General features: G+C 34.8%; 1 protein-coding gene and 1 pseudogene across 1 annotated transcript; both read right to left on the bottom strand.

Moving 5' to 3' along the window:
- Positions 1-1,658: 1,658 nt before the first annotated feature.
- Positions 1,659-7,316, bottom strand: LOC129373687 (alpha-2,8-sialyltransferase 8E-like). The gene is made up of 7 exons (XM_055051721.1): positions 7,122-7,316; positions 5,494-5,568; positions 5,287-5,361; positions 5,032-5,176; positions 3,824-3,936; positions 3,658-3,750; positions 1,659-3,572 (listed from the first exon to the last, which is right to left on the bottom strand). Exons 1-7 carry the CDS (start codon positions 7,196-7,198, stop codon positions 3,107-3,109), a joined length of 1,044 nt encoding a protein of 347 aa, XP_054907696.1. The 5' UTR covers positions 7,199-7,316; the 3' UTR covers positions 1,659-3,106.
- Positions 7,317-9,706: 2,390 nt separating this feature from the next.
- LOC129373980 (alpha-2,8-sialyltransferase 8F-like) lies at positions 9,707-15,606 on the bottom strand (annotated as a pseudogene).
- Positions 15,607-20,512: the final 4,906 nt, after the last annotated feature.

Genomic DNA, 20,512 nt, shown 5'->3' with positions numbered 1-20,512 from the left:
TGATCCCGGTGCATTCCTCAACTGCTTAACATGAGGCCTGCGAGCTTGCGCCCATTTGACCTATTGACGCCATGCACTTCTCAGACACATGCACTGTGAAAACACTGAGCTGGCAAATGTCACGAGTAAAAACCTCATGCTTGTTTCACACATTTGTAAAGCTATACAGTAAAAAAAAGAAGAAAATCTAGGTTTATTTGTTCAGTCAGAGAGAAAACAATACTGGAGTTAATTTTTTAAAATATTTTCACCAGGTTATTCATACATTTACAAATCTCAGAGTTCCAAATTAGATATTTAGTTCACAAGCTAAATATTTAATTCCAAACTAAATGTTTAAGTTTAAGCTAAATACAAACTTTTCAAACTAAATATTTAGCTTTCAAACTAGACATGTATTTTAAAACGTAAATATTTAGCCTGTGAATTACATATTTAGTTTAGAACTTTGAGATTTGCAATTGTATGAATGACATGGTGAAAATATTACTTATTCATAAGGTTTTAGTTGCAAACTAAATATTTAGAATCCTAACTAAATAATTATTTGAAAGCTAAATATAATATTTGAAAGCTGCTGGTTTATTTAAAAAATGCATCAAGAGATGACTGTGACACTTTATTTCACTTTAATTTTACTTCACTCCAGATATTCCCAGAGTTCTTGATCGTCCCTTGAACCAAAGAGTTTTTAAAGAATATAGGTCTTGAGACTAAAATTCCCCCTTTCAGGATATTCTTTTGGTGTCTGTAGAAAATGTTTGCGTTAATTTGGCATTTTGAATGGTTACCCTGCTTATTGAGGACAACATTGAGGTGCTTGTGTCAAGTTCATCCTCTATTTCGTGCCTCTAAACGTTGTGCTGCCAAACCTTTGGCCGTGTCTACAAGGGAATCTATTTTTTCCTAAGGGAAACATGAACACATGGTACCATTTTCAGAAATATTTTAAACTACATGGAAATACACAAGGTCTCCCAAAACAGTATTTTTACTCCCTCAGATCTGAGAGTGGCGCTAAACATGCACAGAAAGCCTCGATATGAAGTTAGTGGTACGAACAAGAAAACAAGAATGGCGAACAACGAAGCATGAGTGGAGTCTCGTAAAACTGCTGCAGCTGCTGTCAAAACTTTAATGAGGTTAAAGAGTTAGGCAGCACAAGCAAAGATATGTGATCCACCATTGTTGTTGTTATGTCATGTTTGGAGTTATATATCAGGTTACTGGTAGGGCTAATGATTCACAACAGAGGCGTTTTCTCTATCCACTCAGGAACTAGTTTTTTAAAAAGCACACATAAGACGCCATTTTGTGAAGACGCAAGGCACAAAAGGTCAAAAACGTTCCACTTTTAGCAAAAAAAACCCAAAAACTGTACCTTTTGGAGTCGCAGTCTCCAAGAGTGGTGGCAAAAGCAAATTGAAATAGTAACTTCTTTGAAAGCCTTTTATAGCAGAGGAGTGGACTTGAACTGTGATACTTGAAAATGTGTTAAACTTCCGTTCACAAACTTAATCGCTTTAGACTCAATTTTATAGCAAAATAAATTGCTGTTATGTTTAGTAGAGAGAAAAAAACATCCAGTTTGCATTTAACTTAATCTTACACAAAGAATGATGAGTCAGAGCCAATAAAGTAACTAATAAATGGTTTATGTTACATTTCTTTCAGCTTTTTCAGTCAGTCATGGAGAGTGGAAAGTAACTGACTCAGGTGTACTCAGGAGGGATGGGTGGAGAGATTACGAATTGGCTTTTGAATCAGATGTTAGCATAACACGGGCTTTCCTTTATTCAAATTAAACTTTCCTCTGATTATTTTGTGCTCACAGCAGTTGAACCTAAATCTAAACAAAATCAGTGCACCCTAACTGGCAGAGGCATTAGGACCACATTCATTTCTAGTAAAATCAACTTGGTCAGGAAGTAAATTTATTTTTAAAACTGTTTTGTAAACGCAACTTTTAAAAATTATTTATAAATATTCAAAATGAGAATTATTCTGTGATTAAATGATGAATTTAGTGAAATAACTTGTTATACTCTTAAAATTTTAAGTATGAGAATTGAACTCCACGTCAGACTTTAGTCTGTTTACCTGGGACTTCACACGTGCATTTGGACATGAAGGTAAATTGGAACCAGGAAGCAGCTCGCTTATTTAAAGGAGTATGTGGTATATCATAATTATTCCCCAGTCTGCAGTAGAAGCATTCAGACAAAAGATAAAACATAATAATAAAACTTGCTATTGTTGTGCATTGAATAAAAAGAAAAAAAAAACCTTTTGTGCATTTTATGTCTTTTTTTTTGCAATACAAGGACATAAAAACATTTGTTCTTTCAATCATGGGACAACAAGAAAACCAGTTGGATTACCAGTAATTCTTCAAATCAGTAACCGCTTGGAGTGATACTTTGGTGTGGTGAGTTTTTAAGTTTTTATATTGCAGAAACTGAATAGGGAAGTAAATTCCAGTGACATGCTTGCCACTCCTTGTCAACAACACAGACATGAAATAACTAATAAGCACAAATTAAAGAACAAACTGTGACCCAAATACTTTTCAAATGTTCTTTTTTCAAAATGATGATAACTTTTATGCACTTTGACGCTCACCAACTCTACTGTTGTTTTGGAAAGAGTTAGATAACCTTGCAGCCAATCTCCAGCAGTTACATCACAGGACCCATTATAACCAGTAAAAGTGATTTTTATTTTGTGGATTGCAAAATAAATGTAATATTTCCCCAAATAAATATAAGACTCAATACCATTCTGATACAACCAAAAAAGTCAATTCCATCTCATAGTGTAAACAAGTGACTATTTACCCTTTTTCTCAATAGTGGTCAGTTTGCTTCAATGCCGTTTTTGTCATTTACAATAATAAATATAAACAGAGCTCACCTTATTTGAATAGATAATGTGTTATAATATTTTTAATGACCTCCCTTGAGAAGACAGTTCCCAGAAACATTTTGTACCTTACATTCCTTTCTCTCAACAGGAATAAACATGTCAGTCATTGACACCTGTCATTACAAAAAAAGAACATGCTCTCCTTTATGTAACTACTTATTGACACCTGTCAATAATCGTGTTATTGACAGTCCCCCAGGTGTAGGCGTAGCACACCATTTTTGTGCAATTGAAGGAGGATGCTGAACTCAACTGGCATGGAGTGAAAATTGGTATTTGGTTTTATGTCATCATAATAGTGGTTAGTCAGGTTTTTGAAGTTGAATGGATGAATACCAAATGGCCAAAATCCAAAAAGATGCACGTTGTCACAAAGCTCCAATGCCAGGCTTGCCATCATGACTCCGGTGCTGAGCCGTGCTTCTTTCAGCCCGTGTGCGTGCCAGAATTTGGAAAGTTTAATGAGGTATTCCGGGTTGATGAAGACAGGTTGGATGGCGGATTCAAAGTCCTGAATGGTGTAAAGAGCTCGCATGCAAACAGCTGTATTCATGCCAAAGGAGAAGGCAGGAAGGAGCAGCATCGAATTGCCGTAGCTACTCAGCGTTCTCATTAGCGGACGTCGACGTCCCGTTAGAGACTCAAACCTACAAATATAAATATAATGTGGAAAAAAAACAATCAGTGATGTTTTTAAGATGACAAAATAACCTTAGTGGTTTATCTACTCACTTTTTTAAGAGAATGGTTGGGTTTGCCGTTACAAGGTTTGTTTTGGTTCCAACGTCTTTCTCATATCCGTTTGACAAAGGAGGCAGGTTACACCTGAAGAACAAACATGAATTCAGATATGGCAATTTTCAAATATGATAGATTTTTTTTTCAACATTTTTCTCACCTGATGACAAAATCAGCTGAATTGATCATTTTTCCACAGCTGCTGTTTGCCACTATCCCACCATTACCAATGACAGCACATGTGTCCCATCTTTTATTTGAGAAAGGATGACCCTGAAATCATTAAATTAAATTAAACAGAACATCTTAAAATACATTACAGGTCTTTTCTTCTGTGTGTCCAAATTTCTCTATGCGACAAGCGCGTTGGTGACAACCTCGCGGTTGGATGGAATCTCACCGAATAACTGAAATAACACTAAAGAACTTAAAATGAGAAGAAATTAATTAAGTATAGAAAAAGAAAAATAATGTTGAGGTGCCTATTTTATACTTGAAGTTTTCCTCTACACTACCACTTTGGGGGAACTGTTGGGTAAACTTACAGAAAACCCACATGCAAAAGAAGGAAATTTCAAATGTTTATTTAACCACAATATTTTCTAGGAGTGCACTGATAAATTTGACCAGATTTCATTAATTTTAGCAGGTCAGCCAATACTCACACATGAAGCCGATCTAATCTACCTCCAGAAAGGTCTAAAAATAAACCACTATCTATTTTTCAGCCTTGAGGGTTGACTGTAAATTTATCTTCTTTATATTCCATCTTAACTGCTGTTTTTCCTGCCAAAATGTCTCAGATAATAATCTGTTTCTAGTCTGAGTTTTGTTTCCTATTGTCTTAGTCTTATAAGGCTACAAGAATTCTCTAAAAATTATTTTGTCGTTGTCTAAATATTCTAAAAAAAACTCAGAGGGAGATTATATGATTGGATCTTCTCGTATTACTGGTGAGAAATAGACCTGATGTAAATATTAGCTTTGTCCCTCCCATGTTCTTTGTGATTTTTAGCTTGTAGCTTGTTGAATATTGGGAACTTGTCAGGAATAGTCTGTTGAAGGACTATGACTGTGTGGTTTTTGCCCAATAAACTATTATGCTAGTCCCTCATCAAAGTCGGATCGTTGATAAGGGTGAAAGATAGGACTTTCATAGGCCTTTATAATCTATCTACATGGCACACCAACAAAACAAAAGATCTGGGAGACATTTGATGTGCCAATAAATATGCATTAAACCATTATCTCTCCCATGTCACCAAAGAGGGTAGAGACGGCTCTGTTGTTTCTAAAGGAAGAATATTCAAGAAAAAACAAAAGAACCATGAGGTTCAAGACATGATGCGTTGTAAGAAAACAACTTACTTTTGGAAATAAGTCGTGCATCTGTTGGGTCACATTCAAAATCCTGTTCCTCTCACCGTCATAAACAAGCCTGGATCCCACTGGAGTGTTCGTCTGGGTTATGACGGCTTTATCAAAACCATTGACGTTCACTCTCAGGTCCAACCTGTGAAATCACAAAAAACTCATGCTAAATATTTTCTTTCGGGGTACATTAACGACAGCCAAATTCATTAATTTACAATGACATAATGAGGTGATAGAAAAAGTCCTTACCTAAATTTTTCGTAGTTGAAGTCTTGTTTTGTCCAGGTTTCAGAGTATATCTCTAATGCCTGCTTAATTTTCTCTCTGGAAAACAAAGACAAATTCAACAACAAAGGAAGCTGTTATTTTCTATGGTGATATCTTGTATCTTTATGTGATTTGGACTCGAACAAACAGACTGCTAAAGTAAATAGCTGCAGATGTTTCTTTTCTCACCCGCAGTTTTCACAAGAAGCAACGGTGTTAGGTGCGCTTCTCATCTGCTGCTGGTTTTGGTTACTTTCCCCATTGCTATGATACCCCAAAAGACAAAAAGCAGAAAAAACATCAGCAAAATGATAAACACATACACACACATTTGTCAGAAATTCTGCGATTTCTTTAGCTGTTATATAAAAAAACTATTATTTTTCCCTTCACCAGCTCTGACAGTTATAGAGAAGGTTTTCTAACGTCTTTGTAATGTAGCCTATTTAGCACATTTCACGGAATAACCCATTACACAATTATAAAAGCATCTTTATGCAACACACCTTTGTTTGAATTGGCTGAAATAAAAACCCTTTTGATGCAGACAAAAGGTCTTCTGATTCTAACATGGATAAAGCTCATGTAAGACTTTAGTCCGTTTATTCTATTGATGGATTTCTACTAAATACACTTTGTTGAATTGTATTTGTGCAAAAGTGTTTCAAGGTTACCGCAGCAAATGTTATTTTCGTTTAAAGGAGCTGGTTCACAGATTTCAAATACCAACTACAGCTCAGCATGTCATACTTTCCCAACTTAGAGTTTCTGAATGAGTCACTTATGACTGTCTGTAAAACAATTTTTAATCCTTTTCCTTTAAGCATAGATTCTCTGGAAAGTAGCTGAGTTGTAAAAAAGGTATGATTAGGAATATTTTATGGGTAGAAAGGGCAGGTACTTATCCTGCAACCAGAACGCTGCTGATTCAAGTCCAAAATTATCACTATGTTCCAGGGAGAGCACTAAAACCGATCACCAACGTCTTTATTGATATATATATTGGTGTGATTGTACACTTCTACTTACTGTAACTGAGGAAGTGAATGAAAAAGTTATAAAATTGCAAAGCGTCTGAGTGTTTACAGAAGTTCTATGTAAGACCAATGCATTATTATTATTATTATTATTATTATTATTATATTATTATTATTATTATATTATTATTATTATTATTATTATTATTATTATTATTATTTATATTTATATTTGCAGTTACTATTCTGTCCAATATATAACAGACAATTTACCCAAATATTTTCAACAACCCTCAAGTGAAATGTGTTGTTAAATAACTAAAAATAAAAAAAAAAACATGTATTTTCAAAACGCATAATTCAGAACGTAATCCATAATCCTGCTAATATTTGACTAGCAGGATCAGTACTTTGACTCAACTAGTGAAACTGAGTACTTTGTCCACCTCAGCCTATTTATTACATTATTCAAGTAGTTCAGAAATTTTCTATCAAAATGTTATATTTTATGCAATTGCCACAAAAATTGTCCTTCTCATCACTCTGACAGTCACAGTAGCATTATTACAGTGATAATAAAAAATAAAGTTGCTGTTTTTGTCTGAAAATTTTCCTGAAGTATGTTTCTCTTCTCCTGGAAGAACAACTGTTAATCAGAGAAGAAGAAACTGAATTTCTAATCATATAAATAAAAAATGTTGTGTGAATATGATTAAAAAAACCTAAGCATGTTACTTTTGAATTACCTCTTGTAAAACCAAAGTTCTTTGACAATAAACCAACACATTTTTTATTGCAGAAAACTTGAGTTTTTGTCTTCTAAGATTTTAAGTTGCTTACCTGATGACCTGTAAGTACCACACCAGAGTCAGCAAACTCCCAATAAAGACGATTGAAGTTAAAATTCTTCCCCTCATCCTTTTCTATTTCTGCTAATTTTTCCTCTCACTTTCCGTCTGCTTTTCTGCATTGGAGAATTTTGAAGCTGTTCCTGAACGGTCTCATACCTCGGATGATTTCATGCTACTTCCCCCTCCTCCCACAAAACCTGTTGTAAGAACGCACATCGGCACATCGGCACACAGGCTTCATTCCAGTTTAATGTTTAACTATTGTGATTGCTTAATTTCTGGTGTAGATTTTACATATAGTTAATGTTAAATTAAAACAGTTGTGAGCCATGAGAAAACCAAATAAAAAAAAGAAGAAATAATTAGATGAGATAAAGAATTTTGTTTTCTTTTATCTCATTCTAAACTGTTATATCTGGAAGGACTCGGCGACCGCCTTTCTTCCAGAAAGTATCTGGAAGTCATTTTAGGTTGTTTGTTTTGGCAATGTATTTGAATGAGTCAGTCATTCTCTGAAACCTTTGACAAAGTTTATTTTTTAATAAATACAGACATATATCATTTCATGATATTGTAGAAATTGTTAACTAGCAGCAATCAAATGAATAAGAGGAGCGTCAGCTGAGCTTAAAATGCCCATATAAAAATACTCTTGCAAAGTATATGTGTCATTTTGCATGTACTTTTCAAAGTGACACATGCAAAGTGACACCCCCCTTAAAAATGTCCACACCCCTCTTAAGACACTCAAATATGCAAAACTTAATAAACCTGTGAAATTCAACTGAAATAAAAACTAATCTGTGATGGAGGGGAATGTTTCAGACATAATGCTACCACTTTAACAACTCATAATTTCCTCTGGCTCAGTATAGATTTAACAACAGATCTTGATGCCGCCACCAGGATATTTCATTAGCGTTCCTTAGAATAATGGGCTGGGCTGTTGAAACAGATCTGTGTAATTTTGACACTTCTCTAAACAAAATGTGACTGCAAACATTTGAGACAAATTTTACAAATACAGAGAAACTTTATGATCAGAAACTACAACCATTTTGTTAACTTAACACTTAAATCTTTACATTCCGAGTCTCTCCATGTCAAGCCTCCTCTCTAAGCAGTAAATAGCACCACCTACTGGTAACAATTACTACAAGTTCGTTGCACCTTTTGCATAAAATAAAGCTTCATTCCCACCTCTGTATTTTCCCCTGAGATTCTGACTTCATAGTGTCATAGCTTGTTCAAATTAATTATTATATCTCCATATTTTTCAAAAATTAGATATAAAAGGAAAAACTCATACTCCCTCATTAGGCAACAGCCTTTTGGTCAATCTAACCTTCTTGAGTTTGGCTAATTGGAGATACATGCAATGTGTTTTTCTCCACTTAGATATAAATACAAATATAGAGAATATAAATAGATATGCAAAATAAGTTTGAACATTCAGCTTTGCTTTATTTTCTCCAATAGAAATTTGGTTCATTCCACCAAAATAAAAACAATTAATAACTCATATAGTTCAAAAAATCAAATAAATCAGGCAAAAATGTCCTGAGTAATAATAATCACCAGTTTAAAAGTAATTTTGAAATTATTATATTTATTAGTGGGAAAATGCTATTCAACGTTAGAGAATCATTGATGCCCTGTTGGAATACTTTTGTTTGGTCAGCCATGACGGCTCATTGCTGTTTCTTCCCTTTGTGGATAATGGTTCTCACAAGAGGTCAGGCACTTATAGAAATAATATTCTTTATATTATTATTTGTGGAAAACTGTTTAAAAGTGCCCTATCATTTAAACAGGTTAGGGAAGGTCTATGCAGTACAAAAACATAATAAATGCCATTTTTATTTTTATTTTTTGGGGCATAATTTATTTTTAGATCATGACATTTCAGAATAAGCTGTTTTAAGGCCTCTTGTCACTTTAAATGGCATAGTAAATGAAACACTAACGGACACTTTGATGTGTAATATGACAGCATTTGGGAAAAAGTAATATTTCGATTGTTGACTGCATTCTATGACTTTGTATTTTTCTGTTTTTATGACGTAAAGCCCTTTGAAATGCCTTGTTACTGAAATTGTCTATACTAATAAACTTGATTGATTGATTAATTGATAAACCCATATAAGTTGCTACTGGCTACATCTCCCAACTCAAAGGTCAGACTCATGTGAGCATCTGATCAGTTGTATAATAGAGCAGATGCTCAATTGTACAACTTTGTTCCTGCTGATTTGTTACTTCACATTGTGGAGGATTTTTTTTTTTAACTTCTTATGTTTCAAACACCAAAAAACATGAACATTTTTGCCATAAAAGAGCTGGATGGTTTTTTTTTAGTGCTTGGACATTTTTAAAAGCAGTAAAAAAAAAAAACATATGGAAGTACAAAAATGTGCAAAATGTATATTTTCATAATACATTTCCTTTAAAGGCACAAACCTGAGTAGACATCGACAGGGTTTTATGTCACCATTATAGAATCTACATACATAAAAATTATCCAAAGGTTTCAATGTTCAAGAAACTAAACCGTTTCTTGGCAGTGTAATTTTATACAAATTACAGAAAACTTATGTTCCCTCTGGGTGTGTACCATCTATCTTATTATAAAAACCTTTCATTCAAAAGAAAATTACGTGTTTTGATAGATTAATCTTTTTTCCTCCAAGACTAATAATAATCACCTGGTTCACAGTCCCCCAAGTGTAGTTGTAACACACCTTGGGTGTGCAGGTTCAGCAGTAGGTTGAACTCCATGGGCATGGCATGGAGGTTCTTTTTAGCTGGTTTATTATCATAGTAATGGTTACTCAAGTCTTGGAAGCTGTGTGGGTGAATACTGAAGGGCCAGAATCCGTACAGATGCACATCGTCACAAATTTCCAGCGCCAGGCTTGTCATCATGATGCCACTGCTCAGCCGTAGCGACTTCAGCCCTGAGATTTCCAGAAGACGGCCAGATTCTCAAGGTACTGTGGGTTCAGGAAGAGAGTCTGGATGGGACTTTTAAAGTCCTCAACAGTGTAGAAAGCCCGCAGAGACACAGGGGTGCTCATACCAAAGGAGAAGGCAGGAAGAAGCATAATGGAGTCACCATAGTTCCGCAACGTCTCCACAAAAGGACGGCGGCTTTTCATTAGAGACCCGTATCTACAGACATAAAGCACATATGAAGACAGATGGTTGTATAGGACAAACTGGTTATAAATTACCTCTGAAATTCATAAACTCGCTCACTTATCTAAGAGGATGCTTGGGTTTACTGTCACAAGGTTTGTCTTTCTACCCACATGTTTCTCATATCCGTCTGAAACAGGAGGTAGGTTACACCTTCAATACAAAATAAACACAGAAGCTGTTACCTGGAATGTATGCAGTATAACCGTAATTATAGAGTACCTCAACTGGAACATATTTGTCACCTGATGACAAACTCAACTGAATCAATCATTTTTCCACATTGGCTGTTTGCCAGGATGCCGCCGTTCCCAACAACGGCACAGGAGGCCCTTGTTTTGTTTGAGAAAGGACTAACCTGGAATCAAAATTTAAAGATTAGATCATGATGTGGAAATGGAAATGATTGTATGGAATGAAGTGTTGGAAGTATTTGTTGACATTTTTTATTTTTAGTTGTGTTTGTCATTGACTTCTGGATATTGACCTTGGCTTTAACTAAACTGGGTTTTTTATGTTTACTTGTATGATTTGTAATTTCAGTAAATCTTTGTTTCCTCACATCAATTTTGATTGAATATTTATAATTCATACTTGTACATTGCTGTGGCCACATTGCAAAAACACTAAATCCTACTAAGTATATCTGGTCCAGTTGTGGTGCAAATATCTTAGTACATTTGATTTAAGACAAAGACAACTTTAAAATAATTTTACAACAAGATATTGGAGTTTGTTTTAAGCAAATAACTCATTAATATCAATTTAAAAAGTAGTACTTAAAATATTAAACTGTAACAGCCCGAATGTTCTGTTTGGGGGTTTTATGTGTGAAAAATGTTTGAGTGCTTTTTGGTGTTGATGTTCTTGATACACTTGAACTTAATCTCTAATTTGTGGGCTGCATGTAGATTAAATCTGACAAAGAGAGTGAGAAAAAGCAGAATACAAGTAATTTGTTAGCGTTATTTTCCCTTTGTTGTAGTACACTGGAGCGACGGTAATTATTAAAAAGTTTAATAAACGACAAAAACTGGACTAACTGCCTCCGTTGTTTGTAAAACGTGGCGACATTCAAAACAATCATGACATCGGATGAAATACTTCATAGAGTATAGAAGCCACAGTAAAGCTAAGCTAATTTTTTATCCTAATTTTAAAAGCGGCAATTATGTGAAACTAAATTATTGGTTAATTGTTTATATATTGACAAATCCAGTAATGTATATCAATGCCTGTGTGCTGATACTGGTTTAGAAAAGTCTATTGAAGCCTTTCCTCAACATATATGTTGATTGTATTTTAACAACATTAAAGAAACAGAAATAACTCACCTTTGGGAAGGTGCTGAAGATCTCTGCATTTATTTGAGCCGTCCTCTTCTTTTCCCCATCATAAACAAGCTTCGATCCCAGTGGAGTGTTCATTTGGCTAATGATGGCTTTATCTAACCCATGGCACCTGCTGCTCAGCTGCTGACTGGGTAATAACAAAGACTTCATTCATTGCATGTATAATGTAAAATCAAGCATTGTAAAGTCAAACAACACACAGACTGTACCACTCTGTCTGCTACTGGAGGCAGCCTAGTTCAAAGCAAGAGGAAGATGGATATTTTTAATGAAGTTTTACAATTTTTTTAAGGAACAAGTGAAGCAGTCGTGGGTTTTTCAGAAACAAAATCTATGTACTTAAACCATCCCATATAAGTTTATTTTTTACAGTTAGTTGTTTTTATAGGATACTGTAGGATGCTTAAATGTCATATAATTTAATTTACAGATTAGTTTACAGGATATGATTCTAAGATGAAAATAACTACGTAAACTCAGTTTAGTAGATAATTTCTATCACATAGCTATTAGATAATGTAAGTAAGTTATTTGAACTTGTCTTAAGTCAAAGGTTGTCAAAGCAAGTAGAAATTAGTACATGGTCAGTATTAAAAGTCCTAGGATAAAATCACACTTAGCTACTAGATTCTATGTCACTAATTATGTGAAATTTGTCATCCTGGAATAAAGTAAAGTACTTATTAAAGTAGGGTTGTTTATGGTCACAGACATAACAGAGCAAAATGTTTCTACAAAACTCTCTGGAAGGTTTTCCTGACACTAGCCTGGAAATAGTTTTATCCCTGATTAGAAGAGAATCATCTTGAAGATTTTATTTACTTTGAGGAGACTGTAAGAAATTGGCAGCCTGTGTGACCGAGTATCAAAGCCCAGGTTTTAGGAAACCCTGGGGCAACTTCAGACTTCGGCTCATGTTGCATACAATGTAACATGAGCTGAATAGATGAGTTGGTACGTTTCAATGAGTTATTTAACTACTTCAGAGAATACAATGGTTCCCTCTCTGCCTTCTGGATTTCTCACATGAAAATGGATCTTGCAGAAATCAAAGCCATGGTGTTTGGTTTATGATAAACTAAAACTATACAATATATCTGCCTTACTATGATGCTCAAATATCTCTCCTCAAGGATTATCATCCTCATGGTCATGCCTACTTTGTAAGGGGCGGGGCTTTCTGTCTCGCTAAGAAGGCATAATCCATCTGATAAGATTCCAATAGAAGAGGGTAAATAAGGATACTAAGACACCTGAGAAACCAAAAAGTTTCAGTTTGAAAACCGGATACAGCGTAGGCCGGAGAAGGACAGAGGTCAATGCCTTTGTAGAACTTACGGAGAAAAGCTTGGTAAACAATCCAAGTCAACATAAGTCAGACAATCAGTCTTTCCACTGAAAACATTGCATCTCTAAATATACAGTTGAAACCACATATGTACATTCACTGATTAAAACCACACGGATTTTCATCAATGATGCATGCAGATTATTCTTCGGTATCGTCAACTTCTGACACTGATTTCTCCAACTTTCTTGCTCATTTTATTGTTCTTTACTCCTGATGGCATCTGTTATATGGAGTCTGTAGCAAAACAGCCCTAAAGCATGATGTACTTCACAGTTAGGATGGTACAAGCAGCCATGCTTTTCCTTCCAAATATAAGATGGTCATGAGGCCAAGCAGTTCCACTTTAGTTTCAACAGACATGTTGAAACTAAAGATTAAGATTAAGATTTTCGCGCAGCATCTACATGACACCTCTGGCGTTTGTCCTGAGGTAAATCTGCACATTCTGAACCAAAACACATTCGTCTTTGGGACACAAAACCCGCTGGCATGATGGACATTCTCATTATGTCTTCTCTTGCTTATAATTGTTTGAACAGATGAATGCGACACCTTCAAGTGTCTGTAAACTGTTCCTAAAGACAAACCAGACTTGTGCAGTTCTTCATCATCTCTTGGCTGATTTATTTTGACTTTACAATCATGTCAAGTAAGAAAGTAGTGTGTTTAAAATACATCCACGTTCAATTCCAATTCACTGAAATGTGACAGTCAGCCCGTCACATTTGAGGAATAAAGCCCAAAAAGGTTTGACCCAAATTATACATTTTAAAAGACATTTATTCCTGATTCTTACCAAATGTATGAAAACTCTCAAACTTGGGGAAAGTTACAAAAAGAATATCTAGAGAATACTCTAGATGTTTTCTGAAATTTAGCAAATAGAAATAGTTTTGGTAATTCTAACTGACGTGAAATAAGAAAAGTTTGGTCTGCATTAACTTGTACAGACAGTGGGAAAAATAAACTAATATGTGTCTTTTTAAATCGACTATGGGTAATGAATTGCCACAAGCTCATTAGAAGGAGAGAAAGTTTCCACAAGAGAACATTTACAAAAAGGCTTAAAAACACCCACACCCCACAATGATGCGATAAAAAAAGCAGAACCTAAATACAGAAAGCAGATAGAAATCTCTTTGGGTTCTCTGCCTTGTCCAGATGGCTCACTGCAGAAAACGAACAAGCTTGTGGACAAATCAGGGTCAGCAGTTGATGATACTGAAGAATAATCTGCATGCGTCATTGATGGAAAGAGCTCAGCTTTTCACTCAACCCTGACAAGTTGGTGGAGAAGCTAGACTAAGCGCAGGGCTGTGTTGGTGAATCAGGAGTTATTTAGCTACCTATCCAAAGCATGTCAAATCAATTTTCTTTCCTCTTTCATAGTCAAACTCTGCACAGCCAGTAAAGGATGCTCAGTCCCATCCTTTACTCAAGAACAACTGGAGAGAGTTGTCCTCCAGTTGTCCTTACCAGATACTTTGGATTTACCCAAATCTTTGATTAGCTTTTTCGGAAAATCATATATTTCCCTCAAAAATGACGTTTTGTTCTGAATGATTGTTTTGTTGTTACATACCTCTAAATACTTTTTAAAGACAAGCTGATGCAGTAAGACTAGTAGCTAAAACTGAGTCCTCACCTCACACATACTCGTAAACTCAGCTCACAGATTATTTTCACAATCAAGGCAAAGAAAATGTCTAAAATCATCAAAATGATTTAACAAAAGAGGTTTTTACCTAAAATTTTTGAAACTGTCCTCCTGTTTTCTCCAGATTTTGTAGTAAATATCCAATGCTTTCTTTATACTCTCTCTGCAACAAATGAATAAAGAGATTTGGTCAGTATACATAGGGCAGAAATGGAACAAAACAAAAAAAGGCTCCAACAGTTCTTACCCACAGTTTTTGCAGGAATCAGTAGACCGGGGGACAATTTTCATTTTGGGCAGGTGTCTGTGAATTTTCAAATTTCTGGGACACCAATCAGAGAAAAAAACACCAAATTGATGAACACAGTCCTTTATATACTGCAGCTTTAACTTCATCCTACACTGTGTGTGATTTTATATGTTTTCCAGGTTTATGCAGTTTTTATTTTATTTTAATTTTAACTCTGGTGAGAGTCTTTCTGTTTAAGTTGTGTTAAAATTGCTAAATCGCCAAAGATTGACTGAATGTGGAAAAATATTTAAACATTTAAAAAAGCTGTGCAAAATATTCTTCAACAGCAGGACTCAGATTGAAAAGATTCTCAAAGAAAAAAACATTTTATGCTGTATTTTAGGTTACGGAAACAAAAACTATCAGTAAAATCTGAAAAATAGCAGAAACATTAGGCATGTAAATTACGATGATATAATACACATCGTCCTCATATGCATCTTGCGCCACTTCAGTCAAAATCAAGCAGAATCAGTTCACAGCAAGGAAAAAGCCAACTTACTTGTTGTCCAGCGTGTACCACATTAAAATGGTCAGCAGGCTTGCCAGAAACAGGAGGCCGATCATAAAACGGAATAGCTGCCCCCTCATGCCTCCCATCTTCGGCTGGACTCACCCGTCAGACTCCTTCATGATCTTCCTCCTCTGACTGTTTCACAAGCCAGCCTCTTGACACGCCTGATGTAATTTCCCATGTATCCTCCACCCTGTCCACTGGGATTTCTTGGATGAACACATGTACTGGAACACTAGTGTGTTGCCTCTCCATGTTGTTTTTATTTACAAACTATCGCATTCAATGTCCTTCTCCTGATCTTGATGTTCTTTCAGTCTGCCACTTCTTTCTTGATTTGTTTTCAGCCATTGAGATGGCTTCCATGTCAACTATATGTGTGAAAGCAGAAGGAAGTCATGACTTATTTCCCTTTTAACTACAGAAATAAAAGAAAAACATGACTTGAGTTCCTCTCAGTGAATTTGCCTCTTGTGAAGGACTTGGTTAAAGCATCTAACACCAAAATAAAATATGTAATAAACAAAAGGAATCCATCTTGTGTTTTTTCATCAAATGAAGTCAGGAGTTAAAAGATGACAATATCAAAATAAACTTGCAAATGGAAAGATTTTGAAAAGTATTAATGTGAAAAGCTTTTTTTTGTTGTTTTGGGTCATTTTTTTCAAATTACTCCACTCCATGCTTTTCAGAATGATACTACGTGAACCACAGGGTTTCCTCGCTGTGTTTGTCAGTCTCTCTTCTGGCTCTGTACCCTGAACCTCACATTCTTAAAGAGAGCTTAAACCACACCCTGTCACCACTTCTCATTAAAAAAAAAATAAAAAAATGTTTTAAAATTATTGAGAAAAGCATTTCTAATGAAACAGTTTATGTTAAAAATATTCCTACATTTCTGTGAAGAGAAGAGAAGCAGGCACAAACCCCAAATGTTAGTTTCTCATTTTATCACTATGCAACCCCAAACCTCAGGGTATTTTAATGAGATTTTATGAAGGACCAATTCAAAGTAATTGGACTGGAAAAAAAAATATTCTTTGAAAAATAAAAATCTGAAACATGTGTTGCACATCCCCTCTGATTCAATAGTTTACATTTTTGATGTAATCTAATCATATATGTGCCTCAGTAGCTTTTGTAGTCTATTAAATTTCCTTAACTACATGTCCATTGGAAATAGAAATGTTGTGTTGGACATGATCAGAACGAAAGTTACCAATCTGATTGGCTGGATACATTATTCAATGTATCTGGAAAACAGATTCACTTTTCTTGTTCTAATTCAGCCACACCTGCAGGTCTTTAAACAGAAATGGCTGGTCATGCTACAACATATCAATGGGATTGACATTCAGACTTTGACTAGGTCTATTCAATCAGTTTATTTGTTGATGTGAACTGCAGGTACTCTTTGGATTACTTCCCAATGCGTAACCCTAGATTGGGCTTAATGTTACAAACTGAGGTTGGAAGATTCGTCCAAATTATCTATAATATTGATACCAAGTCGATATCAACATCGAATGGATATTAGTTTGGAAAGATCAATACTTTAGTTTCATATTTCCTATTGAAATTTTCTTTTATTTTTGTATTGCAGCTTCTTAGTTTTACCTCAAAACAGGTTTTGTTTTGATTTTGCACTTAATTATTTGGAGAAACTTTTATACAAATCATGTTGATATGTCATTGAAGTATGATTGGTATTTTCCCAACCTACATAAAAAGAGAACCACAGACAATGTTTATAAGTTTTCTATTAAGCCTTCTGCAAAAGGGAAAAGCACAGTCTGACAGCCTGGCTCCTGCCAGCCGTTCTGACTCTGCTCCAGCGATTTTTTTATTAGCACAAAGCAAAACAGGAGTGAAAGGAATGTGTGGGGGGTAATAAATCAAAGAAGGGGCCTTTCTGATAGAAGGAAGGAGGAACATCAGAAGTTTGATGATGCATAAAAAAGTACCTGTATCAGTGATTTTTGTACTCAGTATTGGATGAATACGAAAACATGCAGCAACCTGGCTGGATGTTTTACTGCAGGATTCTCTAGATCAGATATTATTATTCCTGTAATTGTGGATAGTGGTCCATCCTATCCATACTGAAGTAATTCCAGACTTGCTTTCTGTTTTTCTAAATGGGGTAATGTCTGATTCAGCTGACCAGCCCTTTGGGGAACATGACGGATCTGTTCTGGTCCCATTCAGTGTTGCCAGGTTGGGCTGCTTTTGAACACATTGGCTGAGGAAAACAACAGCTTTGGTCAAATTTGGGCTGCTTTTTATGTCATTTGGCAGGTTTTTTACAAATGTTTCAGAGGAAATTTGACTTGAACCAAAACCCAAGTATGATCCATTTGCACAAAACATAAATATTTATTTGTTAACTTGCTCCCTATTTTGAAGGCTTAAACCTAATTTTAAATATAAAAGTGTTTAGTGTGTGCTGTATTGATTTGCTAGGGTATAATGCCGAACTCAAGTAATCATTGGGTGAAAGAAGGGCTACATCATAGATAGATTGTCTGGGCAACAGATGACAAACAACAACTCATTCTCAGGTTAAAGGGCAATTGAAGAGACCAGTGAACCTTCCCAGCATGTTTTTGGACTGTGGGAGGGAAGTCAACATGTCTGGAGCTTTGGAATAAATCAAATTACTTCATTGAATTGAAACCAGACTTTATGGGAAACAGAACTGGGAGGAAGAACAGGGTAATGGGCAGCTCCTTTTTCTTTCTTTTTTTTTTTTTGAGAAGTAAACACTACAGCCAGCGTTGTCTTCTATTCTCCATTAACCTTGAATGTCCCTCAATCTTAACTACAACATGTCAATGATTTATTTGCTTTGAATGTCAAATACTGTAGATGTTATAAGAGATTCAGTACCTTGTATGTTTGCGTAATGATGCAAATATTCTAAATTTGCAAGTAAAACACTCTTGCCTGATGGAGGCATTTTGAATTTCCCAGGAACAATCAAGTGACTGTATTGCCTTTCCTGATTATAAAAATGGTATATACATATATCATCAAAAACAATGAAAGAATTGACCTTGCATCATCTGAAACCTTGAATTTGGTTTATAGGGGCATAAATACGCCATTACAAGCTGTTATTTACAATAACCTCTTGTTAATAATATTTCTAGGCTTAACTTGAGATGTCAAAAAAGAAAAAAGAACTGACTTTTTAAGACTGCACTAAGCAACTTTTATTAAAAATAAATTTTTTTATGTATTAGTTGAAACTGTCTTTTTCTGACAACCAATCAGAGCCAGGAGAAGAAACCGTTTTCCTGGAACAGTAAGTTGTTATTTTCCTCTATCAGCACATAGAACAGTAAATAATGTATAAAAGTTACATACTGCAGCTTTCACTGTTTAAAATTATGCCTTTTTAATTATGGGAATCCTAACATTGTGGAATTATTAATTGATTTTTGAGTAAAATGATAATACAACAAACAACTTGGTCATATTTGAGGATGAATTTATGTATAACCCACCTTTGCAGAAATGGTAGTTTGCATATTTGGAGCATCTTCCTGCTCCAGGAAGATGCTCCAAATATGCTTTTATGCTAAGAACACAAATCTTTAAGAAATGATTTGCCTTCTTGATCCTTTACAAATCCAGTTTGGATGTTTTATGTGAATTGTTCTGCTGCAAGGTCCAATGTAGAATAGCATTAAACCCTCAGATGCTACTAATTAGTACATTTTAAAATCAATATTAAGAAATATTCACTTAAAACAAGCTCTGAAAGTGTAATTCTCAGTTAATTAATTTCTATTTTATTGAAAATGCTAAAAAAAAAATTATTAGAAGACGTTCTAGGCATCTAAACATTACAGACTGCATTGGACTAACCATAGTGGTTCTGCACTCAGTGAGGATAAAGGATGTTTCTCTTGCAGTATCCCTCCCTTCCAACTGAGAAAGTAAACAGAGTACAGAAACACGAGTAAAGTGCTATTGGCTTTTACCCAATGTAAATCATAGATTTAAAAACTAAATATGCATAGGGAGGAAAACAGACAAAGCTGTAATGGTTGGACAGCTGGTTGTACAATCTCACTGTTAACAGTATTTGCTCCTGTCTTCACCACAGCTTTGCTTAGCAAACATTTCATAAACTCAAAATAGAAACCCATATTTTTATAGCCAGGCAAAAGAACAAAATGTGTTTGCTAAACACGTAAAACTTCTGTTCATGTGGAAAATGTGATAGCGAGTCTCTTTTAGCCACCTGAACAACAGAAAGAACAGCTTCTGCGTAATGTTCAACTTTATCTGCACTGAAGATGAAATACCAAGATAATCTTGATAAACTAAAAACAAGTTCAATGAAGATTCACTATTTTTAGTTCCCACTTCAAATGTTGTTTTGTGAGGCTTTAAAAATCAAAGCAGATTGAGAAGCAGCAATATTCAATCATGTAGAAAATTTGATCTGCAAATATTTTTTTTAAAATCAGATACATTCATGACTTCTCAGAAATTTGTACTGATCTTGACTAATGATTTAAAAACAAATAAAATTGACCCATTAAGATTTACCCCCCAAAAAAAACAGATTTTAATAATAATCGAGGGCTGCAGTAATCAATTAAAAATGGCATTCGGTAGATTTTTGTTTTAACCACTTTAGCTTTTAAATTCCTTTCCCGACATAAAACAAAAATTATATTATCTAAACTTCAAAGGAAGCATCTGTAGCTATCAATAATGTAGAGCTGATCTGGTGACTAGTTTTTCAATAAACTAGTTAATAATTGGAAAGCAAAAGATGCTTAAGAGATTTTTATTGGATTTGAAACATCAGCTAAAACTGATGTTTGAGTTTGGGGTAGAACATATTTGCAATATTAAAAAAAATGACAATATTAGCTCTAAGTATATTCTTTCAGTAAATCACCACTATTAATGATTATTTGATAAATAAATTAATGAATTTCTACCTTTCCAGCCTTTTGCTCAAATGCATTGTAAAGAAGAAAGAACAGCAAACAG

The sequence above is a fragment of the Poeciliopsis prolifica genome, unplaced genomic scaffold (genome assembly GCF_027474105.1).
Source record: "Poeciliopsis prolifica strain line A6 unplaced genomic scaffold, Auburn_PproV2 SCAFFOLD034, whole genome shotgun sequence".
In the NCBI taxonomy this organism is placed as follows: domain Eukaryota; kingdom Metazoa; phylum Chordata; class Actinopteri; order Cyprinodontiformes; family Poeciliidae; genus Poeciliopsis; species Poeciliopsis prolifica.
Note: the sequence above shows the minus strand (reverse complement) of the source record. Positions and strands in the feature narration are given on the sequence as shown.